At 40.0% G+C, this 20,131-nt stretch overlaps 1 protein-coding gene across 5 annotated transcripts in view; it reads right to left on the reverse strand.

The window, feature by feature from the left end:
• SIPA1L1 (signal-induced proliferation-associated 1 like 1) overlaps window positions 1-20,131 on the reverse strand; it is a 320,552-nt gene that overhangs the window by 88,282 nt on the left and 212,139 nt on the right. For all 5 annotated transcript variants that reach the window (XM_012724498.1, XM_004681724.2, XM_012724496.1 and 2 more), the window contains 2 exons: window positions 12,399-12,529; window positions 6,625-6,813 (listed from right to left, as the gene is read on the reverse strand). In XM_012724498.1, the coding sequence (XP_012579952.1) occupies window positions 6,625-6,813; window positions 12,399-12,529 (320 nt within the window). The remainder of the gene's footprint in view (window positions 1-6,624; window positions 6,814-12,398; window positions 12,530-20,131) is intronic.

Below are 20,131 nucleotides of genomic sequence, written 5' to 3' on the forward strand. Positions count from 1 at the left end.
TGAAAGTTAAAGAAATGAAATGTAAAAATAAAAATAAACTTTTTAATAAAAAAAAAGGTCAAAAAAAAAAAAAAAAAAAAAAACTATCTGCCCAGTGCTGTGGTTGTGGACGAGGACAAATTCCTCTGCCACTGCTGGAAGCAGAGACCTGGGTCACTAACTTTTCCCAATCCTCGTGATTCACACAGAGAGTACTGACTTTTGTTAATTCTTATAAACACAAAGTCTTTCTGAACTACTTCATATAGAATTATCATTATCACTATTCTAGTCTCCAAAAAGAATAACAAACAGACTGGAAAACATCAGTGTTGGGTGTAAAAATATGTTAGATAGTTTTTCCTCTTTGGAAATTACTACCAAAAATCCAGTTGCTTAACAAAGAAAACCGTATACACACAAATGGCATATGGATATGGAGAGGGAAGTTAAAAAAATTTCAATAGAGAGCCTGCCAAAATTATTTATATATAAGTGCACAGAAACATTCTATTTTTATCTTTGGCATAATGTGAAGGAAATATTCTATACACACAGTGATGATCTTCTTTAATAATACATCATACAAAATTCCTCAAAAATTACAGAGCTTCATAATGGTTATTACTAAATTGCTAATAAATGTACCTGCTTTGATTTGCCATTGAGATGAATTTCAACTATACAGGAAAAGGCACTTCAGTGTAGAATTACTTGTAACATAAAAGCACTGGAATCAACCTATGTGCCCATCAACAGGAAAACTGACGAAGTTGTCTAACAATATAGTAATATATTATACAGTAGTAAAAACAATGGGAAAGTTTCCCCTCTATTGACATAGCTATCCAAAATAAGTGAAAAAAGCAAATGCCTACTGCATGTTATATTTTATATAAAGAGAGGGGGTAAATAAGACTACATATGCATATCTGAGGAGGACACCTATGCAGAGGAGCTTAATGACGTGGCCACGACTGCTTACCAATGGTTTAGTGAATGATGCACCGGTGGTCTCAACAGGAGTATCGGCCGAGCCATGCAGCAGGCTCCATACCCACTCCACTCTGTGATACTCACACAAGATGCAATTGCCTAGTAACACATATCTCAGAACATATCCTAGTCATTCAGCAACTCTCCACTCTACGATAAGAAACTCAACTTGGTAACTATGGGAAAAGGGAGAGGAGAAGAGCAGGAATGGGTGAAAAGGGGGTCCTTTGATGTAAATGTGATTACTTTGATTTTTGGATCTTTTGATTAGCTAGTTAAGGTAAGGTGTGAAGGAAAGCTACCATTTTCACTTTTTATTTTAAAGCTGAATTTACATTTTAATCCATAATTTAAAGTGACTAAGACTTCCAATTCTGAGTCACTTACTCTGTCCTTTTGGATTATGAACCAAGAAATCCTCACTGAGTATGTTAGTCTGGCTCAACTTCATCATTATTGCAAATTACAGACCTACCCTAGCCCAATGTCTCCCAAATGCTACAAAGTTGAAGCATATTAATCACTGAATATGTCACTAGAAAGAACATCATTCAATCATCCGACCTAGTCTCAGCCAGGCCAAAGCGTGCACAGGCCAGACAGCAGAGCAATTACCTATGAAGAGGCAAGACAAAGCTACCACCGTCACTCCATTCTTTCCCTGACCTCATGGCCATCATGTATATTTCCTTCCTGATAATATACACAAGGCTGTGTGGGTTTCCTGAAACCAATCGGACAGCTATCTGAAATTTAAATATGCGTGAGTTGATAAAATAATCTAAGAGAAATTTAAAATTTCAGAAAGGACAACTGTTTGGCCAAAGTTTCATCCACAGAAAATGAATTCTGGAAAAAAATGTTTGCCCTATGCTCATTCTTCAAATCTAGCTTTCTGAATCAAAAGAGAAAGCAACTAGTCACATTCATCATCCTCAATAAATAACACACACGGCAATGAATAACCTAAGTCAACAAAGAACTTCATTCATGTCCTTAATCAAAGCATCAGCACTATTCCTTACCAAATAAACATTACCTCTTGACTTCCATCTAACCTTGAGAGATATACTACACACTTCATTAGGTACGATAATTTTCCTCTTTTAGCCTCCAAAACTTGCAGGGTAACTTTGTATAGATTAAAGAATACAAGAAAATTTTCATTTCTTTGTATTTTTAATAAAATCTAGGGAAAACAGCAAAGAGTTTCATTTGGTGAAACCAGTAGCGTGTACATGAAACAGGACTATCAATTTTCTTTATTGCAGACTAGCAACTGTACTTTAAATATCTTTAAGCTATACTCCAATTGTACTTGGGCTTAACATGTTGTACTTAATACTGAGCACTGAAACCTGCAGTCATCAAGCCTGGAGCCATCTTCTCAGCTCCTTCTCCCACTTCCAGGATGGGGGAAGGAGGATGGGTATCTACACAGCCTGTGGCTGAGAATGTGGGCTCTGGAGTCTATTTAAGATCTGCCTCTACCAGATCCTAATTGTGATGGGGGTTTTTGAGCCTCTTTGTGCCTCAGTACTCTTGCTGTAAAACAAGAACAATAATAGCACCTACATCAAAGAGGCTTGAGGATTAATTAAAATAATTCATGTAAATGGCTGCACACAGTGCCTGGCTTACTCACTACTCAATAAAAACTATTTTTTAGGGCCTTCCCTGGTGGGGCAGCAGGTTAAAGCATAGCACTAAGAAACTAAAGCCACTCAGTACAAGTTGGATCCTCACCCTGGAGGTGACCCACATGGCGCGGCAGACCTCTCCTGATCTGCCCACTGCTCCCCTTAGCAGTGTACTTGTCAGTTGGCCTGTTCTGCTCCCCACTCTGTCTCTGGTGAATCCTCTCACCGCCCCTGCACCTCTGACCTGTACCCCAGTTCTGTATGCATAAGTAAATAAATCTTTAAAAACAACTATTTTTAAAAATATTCGCTTATGGATGGTTCACACATGGGCTCAGCTGGACTGCTTGCTGCCCCATAAACCACACTGCTTATTCTCTGGCCTGATGAAATGCTCTTCCTTTCCACAGCCCCTTCATCCTGATCCATCTAACCAATCCTGACTTGGCCCCATTAACTTGTATGCCCATTGCTCTGTGTTTGCAATTCTCTTACACGCACTATATTAAACCTGACTTCCATTATAGGAATTTATGCCTTTGTCCTTCTCACAGGTAAAGCCCATGTCTTACTAGCTTATTTATTCTCTATAGTACTCAACAATAAGCGGAGTGGCTTATTTAATAAGCTTTTTTGAGATATGAAACAGTTACATTGATTTATGAAAGCATAATATATTATACAACCTATAATAGGAGCTCTCTCATAGGATGTTTATAAAGACTAAATGAGATAATGTATGTAAAGGTTATTAATATTTATTATTTTATCATTTTTAACCACAGCCAGTATTTACTGAATGTCTACTACATACCCAGTATTGTGTTAAGTACTTTGCAATGTAAACTCTTTAAAACAGATACTGGCATGATGATCTTTCAGTCCAATGGCACAGAGTAGATGAGATGAAGGTATTTTTTAAATGACTGATGAAAAATGACTTCAATATGGTGAATTTTTGAAGTAACTAAAAGAGCCGTATTATTAAAAAGTTGAATAGATAATGAAATTTCTTATATTTCAAAGGGTCAAAAGAAGTCAAGATACTTAAATGAACACGAGAACTTGGGAGTCTTAAAGATGAAACATAGCATTATGCGAATTCATGTCCTATGTTCAGGATTTCTAAGAAAAAGTCTCAATCAACCTCTCATCTCTAGCACAAGCCACTAACGGGAAGCTACTGCCAGGCGCCAGAAGGGCTGAGTCAGATGATGCTTAGAAAGAAAGTAATGAGTAAACATATACTCATTATCTAATTTACATTTATCATGAGAGAGGTTCTCAATTACCTTTAATAAGTGTAGTTCTGGGAATAAGATGGATAAACTATATCTATAGTTGATCCAAATGTTCTGAGACATAAGCTCTTCTAAATTCTTTAAGTGTGAAATCATTGGCAGGTTTTGCTTCACCTTACTGACGTTTTACACGATAATGAGGAGGAAAACAGTAAACAGTCAGTGGTCCAGAAATGTATACTTAGATGAATGTTGAAAGCTTAGAGAAGCCACAAAATATATATTCACTTTCTAAAACTTCAGGAAATAGGATGCCTACTTTGGTTCCATGTACATACTAGAATCTAGTTAAATGAAGAATGTCTTGATACATTTGTGAAATGCTTACTTTTAAAGTTTATACATATAATCCTAAATTGTTCTTCAGTTCATTTTAGCTTTTTAATTTAAATTTGTGAAAAACCAGAGTACCAAATACCTGAAAAACAAAATGCTACAAGATAGCAAACAGCATTTCATTTTTCCAAGCACAATGAAGTGAGCCATTTAAAGTAGAAAATAGATTAAAGGAATCATTTAAATAAAACTGAAGGGGAGGCCTAGATTTTTTAGTGAGTTCCAGCTTCTTGGTATCATACCATGAATCTCCTTAAACATAAGGATATACAAAGCATGAAATTTTTAAAAATGATGACATTGATGGAAGCTAAAAATGCTTTGCGGTGATTCATATGTACAATCAACTGTATGTATAAGCAATTCCTTTTAAAAATCTATATTTAACAGGCACTAAATAATCAACTTCTCAAAATGAGACTTCCTATTTTAAAAAATGACTCTCCAGTCCTGTTTTCTATTGAAAAGATAACTTCCCAACCTAATTATGTATGGCATTTGGTTTTCATCAGTACAATCCTGGATTTGAATGCTATGGAGACAGAAAAGACAGCAATCAAAGGTGGGCACTCTTTGCTCTGGACACAGAGCTGCTTATAAAGGATTTAAAAGAGGTTTTAACTTCTACATTCTACTTGCCTCATGAAATTCCCTAAATAAAATTGGGGAGATTCACCTACATTGCCAAATTTTAATCTTGCCATGGGAAGGAGTTAAAAAACAAGCAACCAAACTATAGCTTATCGATAAAGACTATTTTAATACCCCCTGCCCCCCAAGAATTGCAAGACCCTAACTGCAGAATAACAGATCTTTGCTAAACTCATTCCAGCCCCCTTCCTAAGCTAGCAGGGCCACACAGCGCTTGTCACAGAGCAGCCCCACAGGTGGCCCAGCATTCCGCTTCACCACGAAAGGGGACGATGTGCTCCAGCGGTCTCACAGAGGTGGACACAACTGGGGTACTCTTTGTTAAATTTAATATGACGAAACAAGGAGAAAAAAGGTAATAAATAATTCCTTCATATAAAACGGTCTGTTTAAGGTAGAACTTGGAATGTTCACTCTCCTTGAAAAGCACAGTAATGGAAAAGACTGAATCAATAAGGTTGACCGCAATCATTTTCTGATTCTCCCTTTATTAGAACAAAGGTTAATTTTTTTGGAAAACAAGTTTATGGAACAGCTGTCGTCTGAAGCATTCAAGTTCATTCTGAAGCCTCTTACATACATATCATAAACATGGACATTCACAGTCTATTTCAAATATATATATGGAATAGTTATTAGCTGTACTTTATAACAAGTGAAATGAGTGGGCAGAGAGAGCAAAGATTAAAAAATTACATTCAAATGCTGGCTGAATTAAGTTTACAACCTCTCATGCATTTAAATGAAATGGAAATTTTTGATAAATTAAAGAAATAATTTGTTCACAAAACAGCATTCAATGACTGGACTAATTTCACTATTGGAGAAATTTGCAATAAACAGGGCTTAAGTGTTTAAAGAGTTAAAATAAGAGTATACAAATATAATATCTATCAAAAATAGTTCATAAGTTCAAATTATTCCAAGCAGAATATAGATACACTCGATGGGTAGTGGATTTTCTGGACCATAACTTTTCATTCTCCACTCTCTTGCGCACTATTTGAATTACCCTGTCACTCATTTGCATCCAGACACAAGGACCTCCACATTAAAAGATGGGAACTATGAAGAGAGAAAATCTTGAACATTTTTGCTTTGTTACTAATTAGAGGAGTCAAATTTTTAAAATTCTGTATTTAGAAATCTTGATTAAAATACCTGTTTGGTGGTACTAATAGACTTTAAAAATTTAAGCTTGTAGAGGTGTGAACCTATACCCCTAAACCTTACACAGTGTTGTAAACCACTGTTAACCTCAATAAACACACAGTGTAGTGTAATGAGTAACACTACAAACCTGGAACATAACAACCATGTGAACTTGGACTACTACTAAATCTCTCTGTGCTTCAGATGCTTTTCTCCAAAATGAGAATACTAAGTAATCATTATTTAAGGCAAGTATGTTCATGAGTGCATAGCATTTACTATTAACCCTACTGCTACTAGTTATTCTTAGAGCACTTGTAAAATTCACTGCATTTATGGAAGATTACCACATGGAAGAGAGCTGAACATAGTTCACATCTATCAATTTTGACAGAGAATTTTGTCAGATGAGAAATGCTCAGAGTTAAGAGAAAATGAGTAATTTTGAAGAGAATACCCTTCACGATAAACGGTATCCACTTTCCTTGTCAGAAGTATTAAGAACTGTATTCTGGAAGTCTAGCAGGAAATGAGCAGCCAGAATATTCTTCTCTGGAAGCCCAACTTACCCCTTGTTCGTCCAGCTTCATGAGCTGCTCTGTGACTTTGGGGGTGTTGAAGGCCAGCCGCAGGCAATGGACATTCAGCTCGGGAATCACATGCTCCAGCACCTCCTTCAGGGGCAGCCCTCTGGCAGTCGAGTGCTTTGCTGTTGAGGGAATGGCATCCTCGAGGACCGAACCTCTCAGCGTCATGAGCTGAAAGAGAACATGTGCTCCAGTGAAGTACCTCTGGAGGTGTAAGGTGAGCAGATGCATCAAATGCACTGAAAACACAGACAGCAGACTTCCATGGGGGGCTGGGGGTGACTCCTGATGGCTCAAGTCGGTGAGGGAAGTGACAGAAGACTTTCTATGGGACCACAGGAGGCCTATACTTTCAAGAAGATCCAGGCCAGTTCAAGGGCAATCATAACCAAGTCTTCTAAGACATTTGCTTAAATGCTAAATAAAGCACTTCCTTAGAGAGCTCAAGACCAAGGTCTCTATATGACTGTAAAGTGCCACTAAACACAGAGAGACAGCTAAGAATACATATTCTCAGAATTTAATGATGTACCTTTCTGAATTATGAAAGGGCCACAAAGTTTCAAATTTTGTGAAATACTGCTGAAAAGCATAAACATCTCACAGCCCCAAATGCTGCCACAGTAGGACAGCAGCTGTGGTGGTTCCAAGCACAGCCAGCAGCGTCTGAAGTTAAAGTAGGTGTTCTCGGCCCTCCCTGGTGGCGCAGCGGGTTAAAGCACTGCACTAAGAAGCGTAAGCCACTTTTGCATGAGTTTGATTCCCGCCTGCCCCAGAGGAGATCTGCATGGCGTGGCAGACCTCTCCTGACCGGCCTGCTGCTCCCCTCAGCAGTGTACTTCGTCCATCTGCCTGTTCTGCTCCCTGCTCTGTCTCTGGTGAAGCCTCTCACCCTCCACATCTCTGGCCTGTAACCCAGTTCTATATGAAAAATAAATAAATGAGTAATTCTTCACATAGTTTAAAAAAAAGTTAGGTGTTTTCTTATTTTTGGCTCAATGCCTCCCATTATTATACATAAACTTATATAGACATACATACATACACTTAGAAACATAAGCAAAGAAATTTCCCTATGCGGTGATGGGGTTTACTGGAGCAAAGCTATCCAGCATGCAGCTTAAAAGTGATCTAAGTAATCTACTTTTCCAAAAATTTTCACCTGGCAAAGCATGGCAAAAATAAATTAAACTTTATATAATTGTATGCTGACCAAAGGAATTAAAAAAAAAAAACTACTAAACAAATTTCCATGAAGCATGTAGGTGGTAAGACACAGCACAGCAGCAAAAGCTGCAAAAGCTAACAGAAGGGTACACGGAGGGGTGCAGAGTAGGGAGAGGATGAGAGGGAGGGACACCGACACATTCAGGAAGGGTGTATTTACTAAGCAGAGCATAGCTAGTTCTGTCCTAAGGGAGGAAACAGTTGTGGCTCAGGGCTTAAGGAACATCCCTCACGGAAGGCAGCACAGCACTAACAATGGGCTATGGAATTTAGGAAAAATGCTACATAGAAATGCAAGCGAGGAAAGGTATGGAGATCAGATGAACAGTGAGAGTGAAAAAGCCATTACTACTACAGCTCCACAGGGGCTGAAGAGAGCAAAGGAAGGGGTGGGTGGGGAAGCTTCAAGGTGGGGGAAAAGCCCAGGGCAGGTGACTCTGCTGCCAGCAGGTTGTGACCCCACCCAGCTTCTTTGGGGAGTCTCCAAAGTAATCTGAATGGTGGAAACGATTTATAAGGTCATGCGTCACTCCCTGTCACTCAATGACAGGGATGTGCTCTGAGAAACACACCCATTTTGGGTTTTATCACTACCTAACTGCCTGTGTACCCACACAAACCTAGGTAGAATAGGGCTAAGCACGTAGGCGATAAGATACTGATTGCTGGGACAACTACATTTAAGGGAGATTACCACATGGAAGAGAGCTGAACATGTTTGTTTTTTTTTTTTTAGGAAACTAAGTTGACAAATAAGATAAACTGCAAGAGGCAGAAACTTAAGGCAGAGCAGAAAGTTACAAGAAAGTCGCACCAGACAAGTAACAGGCGAAGAGGAGTAAGAGGGGAAATGGAAAGCAAAGGAAGACTTCACCGGGAAGTGCAATCTAGCATACTTGCCATGGGTGAAGGAGACTAGGGTAGGAGAAGCAAAACTTCCCAATATCTTACTCCTAATACAAGAAAAAGGCACTTGAGGCATTTGCAGTCAATTCATTTGATTAGTACCTTTTCTTTCACTAATAAATACTGAATGACTTACTCAAACTAGCAGTATAAATAATAGTACTTCCCTATTACCAATATGACAAATCTTTATCTGAGTAATCATTTTTGTCTTGCTTTTAAAACCCAGTTTGAGAGTTTGAGTCTCCCCCTCCCCAACCCCCCCAGGACATGGATGGGGGGTGAGGGGGAGTTCCAAAGGCTGCAGTATTTTCATTTGAGCCACGCAGACCAGGGAGACTCAACACAGTGAACCCTGTGCCTCAGAGAGACGGCAGCTCACTTCATGGCAGCCAAGGAAGGGGGGGGGGGCAGGGAAGAATGGCTAATATTTATGACTGAAACTAGTGTCACTGGCACTTCTGCTGAGCACTCCCAGAAACGTGCCTATGGAGCAAAGTGCACCCCAAGATCCTGTTCAGACACAGCTGCCATGCTCACAAATAGATGCTTTGAGCGGATTCAGTTTTTGCAATAATTCTCTCTATTGACAATGAGCTGTACCTGTTACCTTGATGCTAGTTACTGAAACGAGAATGTCACCGTGGTGACCATACTTTCTTTTTGCTTGGTAAGTAAATGAGCATGAGAAACGGTAGCATGAGATGTCCTTCCAAAAGGCATAAAAGCCAAGTCTTACATGACTACACATGTGGGAACTGGCTGCAGGGAGAAGTGGCAGTGTCCACTGGTCAAGCGCACGAGCCAGGGGCTGACCCCAATGTCTGGAGCAGCTAGCAAGGGCTTTTGCTATTTATTTCTATGCAAAGCAGCAGAAAGATGTTACAACAAACCATATTTAAGGAAGATTTGTATTAGGAAGAAAAGGTACACAAAAGCTAGGGGCAATTAATTAAATAGTCATCAGAGGCAGGAAGGGAGGAAGGAAAGGGAAGAAAAGACACACAGGGAGGGAAAGTACTACTTCAGGCCATAGGCATGTGGTAATCAGCATCTCAGACAAAATTCCCCATCCCATGGGCTTGATGGGGGGAGCAAAAATAGGGGGCAGTGGACAGAAAACAAAACAAAAAAATGAGTGTGTATGTATGCGGAAATGTGCTAAGGAACTCTGCAGAGTCTTATGGACTCCACCCCCTACTCCAGCTTTCTGGACCCTACACACTACTCCAGGGATTGGAAACTACAACTCCCAGCAGTACCAGGGAGAGAACTGCGAGGACCCAAGGGCAGAGCTAGCAGAAATGAATTCTGGGACTTTTGGGGGGATAAATAGGGCGTAATTGCATCTCATGCGCTCTGGCTCGCTTGCTTGGGAAGCAGCTCTCCGGACTGCGTGACTTGGTGTGTTCAGTCAGCCTAGCCATAGGTATTCCACTTAGTTTGTATCCCGCTCTCTTTCCCTGGGCTGTTTCCTATTCCTTTCCCCTTTTTGTAAATAAACTCGTTATTGACCCTTTTGTGTGTCCCTGAACTGTAACTGAACAGTGAGCGCGCGGGTGAGGTCCACAGACAGTCCACTCTGTGCTTCCCTGTAACCTGCTGAGTGACTCTGAAAAAAAAAATTAAGTCTGGAATCAGACATGAAGTGAGGACTTGAGGGAGGAGGAATTCTGGATTCAATGGCCAAGGACAGCCCTGAGACTTATGAATAAAGGTCAGAAGAAAAAGAGAAATGCAGCCAAGGAGATGCCTGAGGAAGAGCAGGCACTTGAGGCCTGGGCAGGATTCAAGCCCTGAGGTGCAGGTGGCCAGACGAGCCCCAGAGGAACAAGGTCATCGTGGTCCCAAAAACACGGAGGGACGGTTTCTGGAGACGAGGACAAGACAGGAAACCAGTGACAGGGTCTGGGGAAGAGGCGCTGATATAGAAGCTTTCAAAGTTTGACTTGAAGAATGAGATGCAAATGGCAAGTGGAAAAATTTAAATACAACAGAAAGGGAAGATGATCAAGGAGGTTGCCAGAAAGGTCTCAGGAGGGTTGGTAAGAACAAGATCACAGAGCACTTGGAAAGATAAATGAGGCCCGTGGAGGGAGCTGAGCAGCAGCTTGACACCTGCCCGTCCCACTTCAAAAGCAAGTGTCCTCTCTGTGCTTCCCATGGGCAGCAGCAGAATTTCCATGGCTTTACGGCTACTTCCAGCATGGAGAAAAAGTACACTAGAGTACATTAGTTCTTCATTTCTCTCTGGTCATGCTATAAAACACATTAGATATTAAAGTCAGGCTATTAAAAATCCTATTTTTTAATTTCCCCAGGGTTCACACATAGGAACAATTACTAAGTGAAGCCAACCCTGGAAACTTGCACGGCAGTCAATGAAGAAAATAAAGCCAAAAACCCCATTTAAAATAGTTTCAAAACCTGTATTATCTAGATGCTAAGAGGGGAGATTAGGAATTAATACACAACCACAGTCCTAAGTGAATTAAGTGATAAGTGGCAGTAAACTGGTGACTCCTTCACATATCCTTAATGCCCTGGTGGCGCAGGGGTTATAGACAGAGTGCTATACAGCTACTGCAGCCACTGCAACATGAGTTTGATCCCTGGCCAAGGAGGTGATCCACATGGTGTGACTGACCTCTCCTGACCTGCCTGCTGCTCCTCTCAGCAGTGTATCTCTGTAGGTCTGCTTCCCACTCTGTCTCTGGTTGAGTCCTCTTACACTGCCCCCCACCCTCCCAACCTCTGGCCTATATCCCAGTTCTTGCATACATAATTTTTTTTTTCTTTTAAGAGAAAACAAACCTCATTGTCCCAAGTGTTTGGGACAAACAAGAGTGGCTGTTGTTTTAAAATGAATGTTTGCTGAGGCAGTCCCAATGAATCACATGGCATGTTTCCGGCATTATGCCCAGTTCCTGTGCAGTCTACTCAACCTCGTGATCAAGACGTCTCCCGTAAATATTTTTAAAAACACTTTACTGGCTATTTTATTTTTCCTTTTATTTTTGTAAGTGGAATCTCATTTAAAGCACACATCTTGTGTTTGTTTATTTCTAAAGAGCTCCAGGGGCCTGATTCATCCACAATGACACAGTCATTGGTTCAAACAGTCTGCTTTCTAGGCATCAGCAAACATGTCTTCTAGATACAAAATGAAAGATGAAGAGGAGTCGCTTTCCTCTTCTTGGGTCAAGAGATGTCAAGAGTACTAGTTTGGAAGAATGCGCTGAGTCCTGGGTGACCCGCTCTCATGTGTACACTCTGGCTCCCGAGCTGGCACAGGGCCTTCCGGCGGCCTGAGCGGGACATGCAATATCCCACTGGGGAGTCTGAGGGCTCCAATTTCCTGGGGGTATTCTGAAGGGACACAGCTTACTCTGGATCAATTCTCCCATTCATTTACTGCATCTAAACAGAGCTGGACAGAAGGATCCAGATCTAACCATCACATCCACCCCCACCATCTCCAGAATGAATGAAAGTGGCCTTTGTTTATTCTCCAGACATTTGTAACCACATGTGATCAAATTTTATTCCTTTACTCCTGCTACTACTCTATTTTTTTTTTCTCACATCAATTAAGCCTCAAGTCTTTCTCATTTGAAACTTACCTCACTAGTTCTAAAAATTATTCGGTAGTTGTATGGAGATACGTTTTCTTTCATTTCTTCTGGTTTTTCCCTTCGAATGCTCACAGCCACCGGACCAAGATTCTCATCAGCCCCAAAATAGTTCCAGTGTTCTTAGGTAAGATAAGACAAAATGAAATTAGGATGTTATATTCTGCTTTAGATTTCAAGCTCTCAGAAATTATTCTGTATCAATAAAATGCAAATACACTGAACAAATATTAATATTCTTCGGTGATTTATAAAAGCAAAGACCTGGCTACACAGGCTTACTTTCAGAGGCGGTTACACTGAGCAGAGGTGCCTGCTGTGTTTTTCTCTGCTCTGCCACTTACCAGTCTATTTTTTAAAAAAAGAAATCTGTGTTTTTCCTCCTTATCTACCACTGAAGTAGGCTACATTGTGTTTCCTTGACTAAGGGTAGGCGTGCTTAGGGCTTCTTTAGTTTGGGGGGCGGGGGAGAAGTCTAACTCCAGTGAGAATAGTTTGAGGAGAAAGGGATTTCCCCAAGATCAGAGATGTTCCTGCCCTATAGAGAGGAAGGACATAGGACATCTGGGGGTCACAGAGCAGCATTCTGCTCCCAGGAAGGTCGAAAGAGTGGGAGCAGGTGTTCAGGGAAAGAGCCTCCCAGTGCCCCAGGGCAGAAGCCTAGACTCTGGGCTCTGCACTTCACCAGGGTCCTCAGGCAGGTAGCGTGGAAGGCTCCCAGCAAAGCCACCTCTCCCTACGTGGCCAGCAGGTACTGGGGCCTCTCCTCAGTGTGCTGGTATTGACCAAGAGGCAACTGAAGCATTGGGGGAAGTCTCCAAATGACTGGTGCTCAATCTGCCTTCCTTCTGACAAGGAAAGTCAGAACCAAAATTGATCTACAGAAAATAAAAGAAAGTGACATTTACTGTGCACCCAAGAATACATTTCTTGAAAAGATTACAATTTTTGATACACACATGAAATGTTCACAGATGAGGAAGTTCATAAAACATGAAATACATGAAAAGTTAGAGTAGGTAACTTACACTTTAAACCTCTAAAATGCTTCACATTGTCTTATTTTGTTTACATGTGACGTGGCAAAATGAGTAGTGACATGGCACACTAATCTCATACAAAATACAGCTGTATTTGAAAATCCATGTTATTCCCATACAAAATATGTATCTGAAAGTTCATGAGAACATTAATAATAGCATAAATATCAAATCATACAATTAAATTATGTATACGAATGTATTTTACAATTAGTAAAGGATAATTAGGGAAGATAAAAATACGAAGGATTCTCTAGATATCTGAACCCATGGAAATTCAAAGTAAGAAAAACACAATGGGAATACAGGCAGCAAACATCTCAAAGATGGAAACTGAGAAACAACCCAATACATGTCACAAGATTTATGTACAAACACTCATGTACACCCTCAAAGCACAGCACGTGAGAATCACACGCAGAGGTTTTTTACTCTTACTTTGCACATAATTTTAATAAGCTTGGTTGTCTGGTCTTCAAGCCCACCGCTTTATTTCAGAGGTGTGATAATTCCAGATGCTGACAAAGTCCAGAGTGTAGGGCTGATACAGACTTGCATGCAGACAGCAAAGTGATAGAACAACTGACGACAGGGAAGGAAACAAAAGGGAGGAGACAGAAATTGTATAAAAAAGCGGACAAGAACTTAAAGGAAAACAAGACAGCAGTCTGGGGCCATTTACTGAAGCGGCAGAGAGCGCAACACATTCCATAGCTTCAGAGGGTATTTTAATAGTGCAGCACAGAACGACAGTGGAGGTGGCAAGGGTGAGCGTGCGTCCCGGCTCTCATACGCTGTTCCTTGAACTTCACGGACTCAACGAATACCCGATTCTAGAAGCTCCTCTAGCACACCCCACCACCTCCAGGAGGGCAGATGTGACTGCTGTTCTCTGCTGCTGGGAAGTCACAAAGATAAAGGGCCATAATAACCTCAACACTTGCTCAAGCTGTTGGTGGTCAGCTTTGTTCTCTATTCTAGCTGCAACCAACATCTCCCCCTCCCCCTGCCAATTGCCCCCTTCTAAATCTCAGCAATAATAATGTTGTCTGTACCACAAAGGAAGACGCAATCCAAAGGCTGCACCTTCATTTTTCACCATTGTAACCTCAAACTTACCTGCATCCAGACTTTTGCTTTCAACCCCGATCAGTCCCTAAACCCTGGCCTCTGCCTATCCACTACTGCAGGGACTCTGCACCTTGCTGCCCTTTCTCCATTTTTTTAAAAAATATGCTACATTTTTGGAGGGTAAATATTTATTTATGAATACAGAACTGGGGTGCAGGCCAGAGGTGCAGGGGTGGTGAGAGGATTCACCAGAGACAGAGTGGGGAGCTGGACAGGTCGACTGATGCAGTACACTGCTGAGGGGAGCAGCGGGCAGGTCTGCTGTGCCATGTGGGGCCAGGGATCGAACTCGCACTGAAGCGGCTGTGGCTCGCTTGCAGTGCAGCGTTCCAACCCGATGCCCCACCAAGGAGGGCCCCCCTTTTTCCATCTTTAATGCCTCCCTCTCCATTTACTCATTTCCTTCATTATTTAATCAGGCTCAAGTCTCCATCTTTAAATGTAAGTCACGTTCAAGTCTTGGAAACTTCTTAAAAGAGCTGCCTAATTGCTCAGCTTGGCATAAATATGAGCCTGACCTCCAGGGCACAGGTCACCAATGAGACTGAAAGTTAGATAATGTTGGTGCTAATCTTGTTCAAACTCCCCATAGCATCTGGCATAGTTGTTTCTTTTCTTTTCTTTCTAGAAACACTCTTACTTTTGGGCTTCTATCACACATTTCTCCCTGATTTTCCTTCTCCCGCTCTGGCTACTGTAATTTCCCCACCCTCTCCCATCTCCAATAATCCATCCACTCTCTGGACTTCAACTGCTCTCTCAACCTCGATGACTCTTGAAAGTATGTGTCTACTTCAGACTTCTCCACGACATAGAGCTACCTATAATGGAACTATTTTTTCTGTCCTGTACATATCAGCAAAAGCCAACCCTTTTATTAAATCTATTCAGCTCTCCTACTTTCAGTGACGGCTGCCACATTCACCTACTACTTGAGCCAGACCCACTATCATTCCCTTAAGTCTCCTTTTACACCCCCCCCCCTCCAGCCCCTCCCCAGTCCACGTCCTGCCCGCTCATCACTTGTTTGTAAGTTCTAACTGGCTGGTCTGCATCCACTCCTTTCGCACAGGAATTGGGTGACCCGCCTAAATCTGCTCATTGTTATCAGGCTTAAAATCTGTTGCTGACTTCCAATGGGTCTGTGGAAACTTTTCCTGGCTTTACAAAGTCCCTCACAACCTGCCAGTGTCCTCTTACCCCAGTCTCAACTCCCTCATCTTATTAAACTATACTCTCCTGAACTATCAGTTGCTCAAACTCAGCTGCCCTTTCTGCTCTGAAGAACTCCGCCTACGATAGATGACATCTTTCCATCCCTTAACTCTCCCCTGACATGTGACTTAGACTTCCTCAAGTTGAGAGGCTGACTATCAGAACAAAATAGAAGTGTCCGCTTTGTCTAATAACACATCTACTTTACTAAAATGTATTAAAAAGAAAATACATAAATATACAAATTAGTAAACCAAAAGGTTATATATATTTCAGGTGCAAAAATTTAGAAATACTTGAATGCAAAGTATAAATTTATAATAATATCAATTTAAAAACAATTTTAGTATAAATTGGCAAATAAAATAAAAATGCAGTGTTACCCTAAAACTAAACTAAGCCCTACATAAAAATGAAGAATGGAAATTAAAAGTTAAAAAAAAAAAGATTATTAAGCTTCTTTTGTGTATCATCATCAACCACTGTATTTATCTTTGCACTATTTTTCCCAGCTGCTGAAGTACATTTCTGAGTTGGGGGAATGTTGATGGGATAATTACAAAGTAACTTCAAACACTTTTTTCAGACCCTATCTTCAAACAAACACATCTCTGGCTTGAAAATCCTAGGAAGCACTTTTTAAACTTGTAGATATGTGCAGAAACATCAATCTTTTTTTCATCAAAAAGACCTCTATTATTTTCAAGCGAGCATTTCCATTTGATCTTCAACTACAGAGCTTGTTGGGTAGAGACGGAGGTTCTAGTCTGGAACCCTGTGTTACCAGGATCCACTACCAGGATCACACTCTGCCTGCTCAAACCATCTTTCAACAAAAAATAGCTTACAGCAAAAGGTTTGGTGTTTTTATAGTTTTGTTGTTGCACAGTGTCCATTTTTTTCCCTACTCCTAAGGTTCATGAAGGCACAGGGAAAAAAAAAAAAAACATGTTCACACTAACACCTTTATTCAATTCAAAATGCTAATGCACTGTGCAACTGGTAAAGAAAGAGGAGCTCTACAAATCATCTTAAATTGAACTGTTGAGTCCTTAAGCTTCGATCTCAAGACAAATAACTCCATTTCCTTTCTCTTAAAATAACAGCCTTTGAAGGGGAGCCTCAGGCCGGTCCCAATGACCACTCTCAGGGTCTGCCCATCCTCCCATTTCTCTGGACTGCAGTTTGTCCCAGTAGGACTGCAGCCGCCAGGCAGCACCTCCGTCCCTGTTACCTGCTGCAGTGTTCATTTTTTCCTACTTTCCCCCATCCTCTGCTAGTGGAGCTAGCCATCAACCCCAGACAGCTCTTCCCCCGCAACTCCCCCCAAAAGTTTTGCCTTTTGAGGGGGCAGAGGAGGAGGAGGAAGAGGACAAGACAGAGAAGTTACAGATGATGAGTGTTAAAGAAAGACTGGGAAACCTATGAAGAGAGAATGCAGGATGAATAAACTTGGAGGAAGGAAAGGGGGAGAGGAGAGGAAATGGGACTCAAGGAAGGTGGGTAAGTCTGCTATGAAGGAATTAAAGTACAACAGGTATTACACCTCCAAAAATAGCATTTTAGTGCTAGCATACTGGAAAGTCAGAAACTATTACTGCCACAACAACCATTATATAATGTAAAAATATAATGCGGCAAACTGAGATACTCTATTCAATATTTATAGCAATGAAGAAAATATATTTTCTTCTGTTTTACAGATGTGGCAACTATAATTTAAAGAATAAGTCACTTTGGGCCACATGTATGTAACAAGATTCCAACATTATTTTAACTACCCATTCCAAAGCTCATTTTGTTAGTGTGTGTGTGTGTGTATACTTTTGCAATTAAAACATATATATACTATATATATAAAAGCATGGTGTGTGTATATATAGTCTTCCCCACAGTTTCTAAAATCATATTACAAATTTTAAAATGCTACAAAATTTGACACCTAAAGAGGTTAAACGGCCAGATTCCACATAGTTGTATTCCCTGATGTGTTATATAACCAGGATTTCACTGTTTTTCTAAGAGCATAATATCAATATTTTATCGACATAAGGTTGCATTTTCCCTACCTTCACATTTTTCATATTTAACACCTAACGAATGCTTACCCTAAATTTTCTCATTTGTTCTGGTTCTTGAGTTTTAATAAGGATAGCACAGAGTGCCAGTTAGCAGCTTTGCCATCACTAGAACATTCCAACAAATATCTGTGTGTTTGGTTGACAGATTTATAGTAATAAATTAAAAAGTCACGTCTTAAAGAAAACGTAATAAAGAATTCAAAGCTCCAAGTAATTAGCTCACACACAATCATATTAGCTGGTTATGAATTGAGCATAAGCACAGTTTACACACAAGGCAATAAACGTTAAGCCTGCCTAATATTTTAATTGTAAAAGAGGAAAGGAACGTGCAAGTACAAGAGTTATCAGGCTCCAGCCAGCAAGTTTGGAATTATTTAATGTTTCTTAGTTGTACATTTCCCTAGGAGACTAGCATAATATGGATTGTGTATAATTATGAACAAAAATAATTTTTATTTTTATAAATAATGTCTGAAGTCATAATTCATGGCTTAGAGTATTTCTTCAGAGTTGTTAAATTGGAAAATTAATGAAGGAAAGTATACATGATAAACACAAATCAAAGAAATAGAAAGCAAATAAAGTGAGCTACTATATCACACCTACTGAAATTAGTAACCGTGTTTTTGAAGTGGTAAATGGCCCTCAGTAGAGCTGTGCCCTCCATACACTGTGGTGGCACTGGGAATTGGTACCGACTGTTTTGGAAAGCATTATAGCAAATATATGTTAAAGTTACAAAAACGTTCACATTCTAATCTTAGCTACCTGAATTGACTTACAGGAGGAAAAAGGAAAAGTTCTTCCATTTTCTCTAGAAAAGCCATCTTCAGTCACTCTGGAAGAGAACTGCTAGTACTAAATAGACCCAACCGTCATTACATCTCAGCAGGTCTGAACAGAACAAGACAACGTAATTTTACTAATGAGAATTAAATTTATTTCACCACTTCCCATGATTACTTCTGAAAATGTCTACTTGAGTTACAAGTTTGCTACTGTTAGTGCAGTTGATGGCATGAACTTTGAACCTTATTATTTTCATTTGTTCAGTATTTTTATTGCATATAAAAATTGGATGAAATTAGAGGCCATAAACTCTAGAACATGTATCTATAAAGTTGCTTATCTCTGTTGTTAAGTTTAAACTGTTGACAAGTTTTGGTTTTCAGCAAAGTATTACATCTTAATATACTAAATAACTGGGTTACAACTAGGACGCTTCTACAATTAGGAGAAACAACCAAAAAAAAAAAAAAAAAAGCAGCAGCAGCAGATCTAAACCTGCTTTTAAAAGAAAATACTCAACATCCAACTGTTGCAGGAATGGCGAAGCACACCACTCAGAAATTCTCAGTCTCTGGTCCCCATAGGGCTCATCCTAATTATAAGGGCGGAGGTTCCATGAGAACTAACCAGACTGAGACTGCTCCATAATCAAAAGCAGGTCAGAGTAATGGATGGGGACATTTACATAGGACTGGCCACGTGCCAGAATTCTGTCCCAAAGCACTTCAGTAAGCTTATAATTATTGTTGCGTAAGAGTAATTACCCACACTTACAAAGTGCACAGTACTCTAAAGTTTCAATTCTTTTTGTGGTAACTTAAAAAGTAAGGTGGTCTATTTGCCAAAACTGTATGAAGTTCAGGGGCTGAAAACAGTATGTTCTAAGTGGTCCTGAACAGCCCCATAAACTGTCCATGAAAAGGTAAATTTTAATATGAAGTTTTATTGACATGAATGAATTACATCAAAAATTTTAAAAAGTACAAAGAAAGGGATTTGAAATAAAGGGAAATTTTAATGATCAAAATGAGTTTTACTGACCAATACCTATCTATGACAAAGGGTCAATAAAATTTCAAAAAATTCAATCTCATCAGTGATCAAAGAAATGAAAATGTTTTGGATCTATAGTAAATACTCAAAAACAAAGTATTCTAAGCAGTCAAGAAAATGTTAACAACACAGTCTTGAACATACCAGTCAGTTTCCTGGTCTAAACTTTCTTAAGAGCCTTTGGCAATGAAAATTAAGGTTCCTGTAAAGTTCACACTGTTTTATTTACAGCTCTCTCTACCTTGTGGAAATAATTAGGCACATGGGAAACAAAATATACTTAACCAGTTCATACATTTAAGACCACGTATTTTTAACTCACCTCTGGATAGAAATCTGGGGTCCATGAATTTGAATTTTATAAATTACATCTTTATTTTGACTAGCTTCTAGCTGAAATTTAGCCTTTCCG

This window comes from Condylura cristata, unplaced genomic scaffold (genome assembly GCF_000260355.1).
Source record: "Condylura cristata isolate star-nosed mole 26May11 unplaced genomic scaffold, ConCri1.0 scaffold00013, whole genome shotgun sequence".
Classification (NCBI taxonomy): domain Eukaryota; kingdom Metazoa; phylum Chordata; class Mammalia; order Eulipotyphla; family Talpidae; genus Condylura; species Condylura cristata.